Source organism: Branchiostoma belcheri, unplaced genomic scaffold (genome assembly GCF_001625305.1).
Source record: "Branchiostoma belcheri isolate BF01 breed outbred unplaced genomic scaffold, Haploidv18h27 scaffold29, whole genome shotgun sequence".
NCBI classification, from domain to species: Eukaryota; Metazoa; Chordata; class Leptocardii; order Amphioxiformes; family Branchiostomatidae; genus Branchiostoma; species Branchiostoma belcheri.
Genome location: NW_017803898.1, coordinates 29005 through 35431, shown reverse-complemented (window position 1 = coordinate 35431; position 6427 = coordinate 29005). Strand labels below are relative to the sequence as shown.

Here is a 6427-nt window from a genome sequence, read left to right as displayed (position 1 = left end):
ATATATATATATATATATATATATATATATATATATACACATATATATATATAAAAACAGATTACGCCGAAGGTTGCAGGTGCAGAAGTTAGCCACTTACCGGCAATGGACATGATTCATCGCAAATCTGAGTAGGTTGACATTCGATTTCATGTAGAGAACCACCGTGCGAATGGTTTTCTTCCACCACCGTCTCCAGACACTCGCATACCAAGCATTCAAAGGCTGCATTCCAGGTGTCACCAGGCTACAGGCGTATGAGACAAAGAAAATGTTTAATGAGTCAATCTCAATTTGTTTTGCCATAAATGTCCAGAAAAATTCAAAGTAAATTGTACAACAATGCATTTTATCCAATTAAGCCAATGGCTACAAGTTCTTGCTTGTTTTTACAAATAAACAATTTTATTGCTTGATTTTTACTACACACACACATAATGTATACGCAATGTTACCCAATTACTAATGTATAACAATTACATGTATACCCTGGTCCAGTATACCCTTGACCAGTATTACATAGAAATAGAAATACTAAGCAATGAAATTTTTATAGAGATTTTAATTTTTCTCCTGGAGGAACCTATTTTTCGTACCAAGTAGAATGTTTGTTCCGTCGAAACGTCGTCAGGTAGAGGGATTCCCAGCGAATTCAGGTAGTCCACGAAGTCCGTGTCTATATAGATGCAGTAGTCCGGTAGTGGCTCTAGGAAAGGAAAAGGCAAAACAATTTTTTTTATTTCAGCTTTCTTACAATAGTAAAGTTTATTGCAAATTCCAGCCCGAGGGCTAATTGCAAATAAGATAAAAGGGCGTTGAAACAGAGTACAGAATCTACATAATAAAAGGTTATTTGTCTAAAACTATAGCTATTTCTAAAAGTATGTCTGAAGGGTTTGGCTTCTCTTTTGCAAATTATGGGAGACGTAAAGTCCCACTTTTTACAAAATTTATGTGTTTTGGGTAGTTGAATAGTTACAATAAGGTGCATGTAAAATGACAACGGGAAACAGGGGATTCCACGTGTTTTTTAATCAGAAATATATTCCTAGTATACGTGTTGATTTTGAAAATCCACATGCTAAATGATCACAAGTTACAGGCAGCTTTAATTCTGTTAATTACAACACAATTCAGACAGCTGTGCATGCGATGTTAATAAATACAGTTCAGGTATAATAGTATTACATAGAAATGTCTACCGAGTCTAAATTACAAGGAATCAAAGTAAGTAAGTAAGTAAGTTTTTTATTGTTTACACAGTATAACATAGTACATCACAGTAGCGCACTCAAGTATCTAAGACTTAGTTCAAATAATAAATTAACAAAAGGAAAGCAATATCTAGAAATTACAGATGATAATGCATATGTGACACAAAGATGTTGGAAGCATATTTCCCACCCAATGACCTCTGGAGTGTAAAGGATGAACACAATGCAAAATACAAAAGAAAATTGAGTCTTTATAAGCGTTTTGTTGCGGTAATAAATTATGAGTAAGTAACAAAATGCAAGAATACACGTTTCGTGAAATTGTGAATAATTACGGACATACCACATTCAAGAGTAGTGCAGTTACATCCAAAGTTGAAAGGCACTTCAATTATTTCGTAACCCTGGAAAAGAAAAATGTTGCAAATTAAAATTGGTCTTTTAATTACAAAACTGATGTCTCTAATCGAGTCCTGTAATCTAGTAATTCACAGGAAACGTACATGCACTCTTTAAATTAAGCTGATGACTATGGAATGAGTTAGATTCTACTCTAACTCCACATGTACGAGCAGCCCAGTCATTGGGAACATTTAGAGGTATGATAAGGAACTTGGACTGATAACGGACTGATGATTTACTATTTATTTTGTAATATATTTTGATTTGAATTTCGTTTTGATTTTGTATTATATTTTGGTTTGATTTGTAATCCGTGACCCCGCCCTCACCCTCGACTTTCTTGAAAAGCGGTCATATGTATGTACCAGACAAGCTTTCGAGTTTAAATAAAGGCTTACTACTACTACTACTACTACTACTACTACTACTACTACTACTACTACTAACTAAATGAGAAACAAAGAGAACTTACATCCTCGCATGTTATATCTGGCAGTGGCGGGCAGTCGACACACACTGTAGGATAAGAACAATGAAATGGTCATGCACACATCCTGAATGCGCTAAAAATGAACAAAGAAGAAACCAAATTCATACAAAAATAAAGGACCATTGCAACTGAGTCATTTAATGTATTTTTTATTTTACTGTTTCAACATTTATTACAAGAGATGGCGGTGGCACACTCAAGTTTTTCTAACTTATTTTTATGCCGCCACCAACGCAAACAAACATAATAGGGACGGACAACAGACATACTGATTTTCACCTGAGTTAAGTTAGGACGTCCGTGGCGTGGCAGGATTCGAACCCATGAGCTCTTGGTTCCGAGCCAAACGCTCTGTCGTTACGCCACAATAACCCACGTGGCATTCTTTTATTAAAAACCATTTCGCACATAAAGCCCTCAATAGGCATCTTGTTGCAAGATAATATGTACTACTCACCGCAGCTGTAGATGTTGCAACAGTCAGTTTCAGTGATAGTCAACTCCTCGAACTGATTACACTCAGGGATGTTCGGGTCACAAGTAGACACGTCGCACACTGTTAAACAATAGACCGTTGTTAGCCTTGGTTGCTTTGGCATGTATAGAAACTACAAGGAAGGAAAATAGCCAGAATGCAAAGAGAGAAATTCGGGCCCTCTTGGAATGGAAATAGTCATTCGTGTAACAATCACAACCAGTATTGTTTTCATCGAGTGAATTGGACAATATTGTTGAAGCTATTTACAGAATTGATGACATGCTTAGGCGGTTGTATTTCGAAAGAAAATGGCTCTTTGGCTATAGGGTGTTGGCCTAGTCACGTGAAATCAATCAATCAATCAATCAATCAATCAATCAATCAATCAATGGTTATTTGTGAAAACAAACAAGAACTTTTAGTCATTGGCTAAATTATGTCTTGTTGTACAATTTACTTCCTTCACATTTATGGCAGAACAAATTGAAATTTATAAGTTATTTGATAACACCCACATCATTACCTAGAAATAACAAAGTTCGACATTAAAACAACTAAGACACTAAGAAATATTCACAATGCAAAAAGACAAATTCGGAACCTCTTTGAAATGTTACTGGCGCATTAATCATGACTTCATCAGGACAAAATCGGCATGATTCCTTGAATACGTCGATGAAGGTTAGACATCCAGGTAATATGATAGCCAAAACACAATTACTCAAAACAACTGGGTACAATTTGAGACGTTTCGGACTCTATCCAGAGTCCTTAGTCATTGACTGAGGATCCAAATGAACCGCAGGTATTTAAACACGAACATGAATTGATTCCTCGAAGATATGCCGTGTTGAAATCACATTGACTTACCGCAATCATAGTCAGGTGCGCAGTCATCTGGATCCTGCACGTTGATCGGCACATACCCATAGCCGCACACCGGTACATCCGGATGTTCGCAGGGTATATCACAGACTGAAGAAAATAGTTTTTGAAAGAAAAAAAATATAAAAAAAACCCCAGAGCTGTAGCTACTATACATTAAATTGTGTGAAATAAAATGATGATCTTAGCTGACCTCAAACATCAATTTTCTTACTTTCCCTAACTGTTTAAATCGTTGTCAGCTTAGATAAATGTAATAACACGAAGCTCATCATATACAGGTTTGAGAGGCTAACGTGAAAAACTAAGCCTCATTTGATTTAGGCGGTGAACATTGTTGTTGGCATCCTCCTGTCTCGAGAGACAATGAAGGCCGTGTCAGTTCCTACACCTGGGATCGAACCCGGGTCTCCTTGTTTGAGCGCCGAACGCTCTAACCACTACGCCGCACGACGCCACTGGCCATTAGAAGAAAATAAAGAAATTCTTACCGCACTCGTACTCTGGACAGCAAGGGTCGAAGTTGGCCACATTCCTCATGACTTTACAGTAACCTTCGCAGACGGGCTGCTCTACAGGTTCACAGTACACGTGCTCACAAGTGAAGTAGTTGGGACCACGGCAAGTACAGATCTGGCAACTGTCACCGCCGGGGACCCAGGTAGAGTTGATCTGGAATTTAAAAATGCGTGTGCTTTTGAAAAAAACAACAACAACAAGAGTTCCGAGATCTCATACCTCCATGAAATATAGGCTTGCTTTGTCATACTTCCTTTCAACATGTCCTCATTAATTATGCAAATGACATCTACGTTAACATAATATATGTATAGTGGTGTTAACCTTTAAGTAACTTATACATGTCGAGAGGTATAAAATTCCCATCAACCAATAAGGAGTCACAGAATTTTCACATTAATTATGCAAATTAGGTCATCATTAGCATAATTGGTATGTGTTGATGTTCCTCCTGCCACAGATTAAATAGATTACATGTATAAATGAACTATTCTATATAACACTGTAACTATAGAATTTCCTAGAAGTTTCTAGGAGGAGGACATTGTACAAGCCTTGCAGGCTTCTTTCCTCCTCCTACACACCGTTTTAATTTCTTTGTTTTGTATTTGTTGATTATTGTTTTTATTTGTGCAAATAAATAAATGAAAATGAAAATTTCTTACCGGTACAATGTTGCCTTGGTCGTCCACACAGTGCACTGCAGATGAAGCAGAATATCACGGCAGATGTGAGTTAGTGGCAACATATTCAATCAATGATGCTAAAAGAAGACAGCTATTTAGGAAAGTGTCCACTTCGAACTTCTGGTACAATTGCAAAGAGAAAAGAACTCTACGCATCATTACATAAGTCACACATTGTAGAATGAAGAGTATAATCATCTCTTCTTCAGAGAATCTTTAGCTACTTATAGGTGTATATAAATCAGACTCGACTATCTGATCCCCCTATTACCTTGCTTCTACCATATTTACTGACAATGAGTTCCACTCTACAATATTTTGAAGAAAAAACGAACATGTAAACGCCTCAATCCTGAGTTGATTACACTGATAAATGTTTGTAATGTTCGATAAAAGATGTCGAACTCACAGCAGTCCGCTTCAGGAACACACTGGTCGTTGTCCAGCACAAATCCGTCTGGGCAGAAGCAGCCATCTTGAATCATGTCTTCATCATCGCAGTAACCTTCAGGATTCTCGCAGGTTCGCTCACATGCACAGGACTTCTCTATCAGGCTTTCAGAGCAGTTCAATGCTGTAATTAATGAAGAGTAAACGTGTTAAACCTTCAAATCGGTGTATGTGACTGATTGCCTTATATGTGACCGATAACCTACAAGTACTATATTAAGTTATTTTTAAATGTATTATCTTAATGAAACATGTCAACCTTTCTTAGCTCCATAATCTGACACTTGAGTGATGAAACGTTGTACAATTGGTTTTTTAACATTGAAATCCCTACCTAACGACCCTATTTTTTTCAGGACTCAAACAGGAAACACAACATTTTTTCATAGACCTAATTAAGGAGAAAATACTAATGGAAACTCACAGCAATGCGGCAATTCTATACGCCAATCTATGCATATAGGCTCATCCTGGCGTCTGGACTCTTCAAAACAGGTGGTGACGAACGCTTCGATGGACTCGCACTCCGATATGCAATGGGCCACGTCATACCGACAGGCCCGACGGAAGCTCTCCGGATCCACGAACTTGAAGCACTCCTCCAGGAGCGAATTCAGTGTGGGGTTCTGAATGTCACATCGTATTGAGTCAGTTAGAGAAGCAGAAACACATGCATTCAGACTGTTCAAACCCAAAAAACTAACGCTATGAAAAACTTTTATGTATAGGTCTGTCTTTACATGGAACACTTTTGCCTGATGGCGTTAAATGCGCTAGTAAGTGTAAGTTTCGGCAGGAGCTCGTCATGTATATCAAGGAGAGGGCCCAGATAAGCAAGTTATCAATCCTCAAAAATATATGTAAATGAATAAATAAATAAATGATATAATGTGGAACAGCACACCAGAGGATGCACAGTGTGCTCCATCAGTGAGAACTTTCAAACAAAGAATGCGGTAGTTGAGAAACCTGATTTGCGGACTGAGTTTTTGCGGACTGTGATTTTGGACAAGATGTGATTATTATGTTAGGTATTTAGTAATGTATTTTTGTATTAATTTGTATTTATCTATTTACTTATTGTGTTCCCGTGACTACCCCCCCCTCAACTGGACCTCTGGGAAGAGCGGCTAAGGCCTACAGGGCATTTCCAGTATAAATAAAGGCAATTGATTGAATGAATATCATGAAAGTTCATCTGTGTTGGTAGTAATTATAGTAAAACGTTAAACTTTATTCCAACACACTATTTACAGGGATCAAATTTTCAGCGACCACTGTCGCCTTCATCAGGATAATTAGT

General features: G+C 37.6%; 1 protein-coding gene across 3 annotated transcripts in view; it reads right to left on the bottom strand.

The window, feature by feature from the left end:
- The window catches only part of LOC109473003 (mucin-5AC-like), a 35702-nt gene that overhangs the window by 10712 nt on the left and 18563 nt on the right, over window positions 1–6427 (bottom strand). For 2 of the 3 annotated variants that reach the window (XM_019772889.1, XM_019772888.1), the window contains exons 8-17: window positions 5549–5750; window positions 5084–5248; window positions 4654–4688; window positions 3961–4141; window positions 3455–3559; window positions 2564–2662; window positions 2089–2132; window positions 1558–1618; window positions 597–706; window positions 101–247 (exon numbers count right to left, since the gene is read on the bottom strand). In XM_019772889.1, coding sequence (XP_019628448.1) covers window positions 101–247; window positions 597–706; window positions 1558–1618; window positions 2089–2132; window positions 2564–2662; window positions 3455–3559; window positions 3961–4141; window positions 4654–4688; window positions 5084–5248; window positions 5549–5750 — 1149 coding nt within the window. The remainder of the gene's footprint in view (window positions 1–100; window positions 248–596; window positions 707–1557; window positions 1619–2088; window positions 2133–2563; window positions 2663–3454; window positions 3560–3960; window positions 4142–4653; window positions 4689–5083; window positions 5249–5548; window positions 5751–6427) is intronic. The other variant, XM_019772887.1, reaches the window with a different exon arrangement.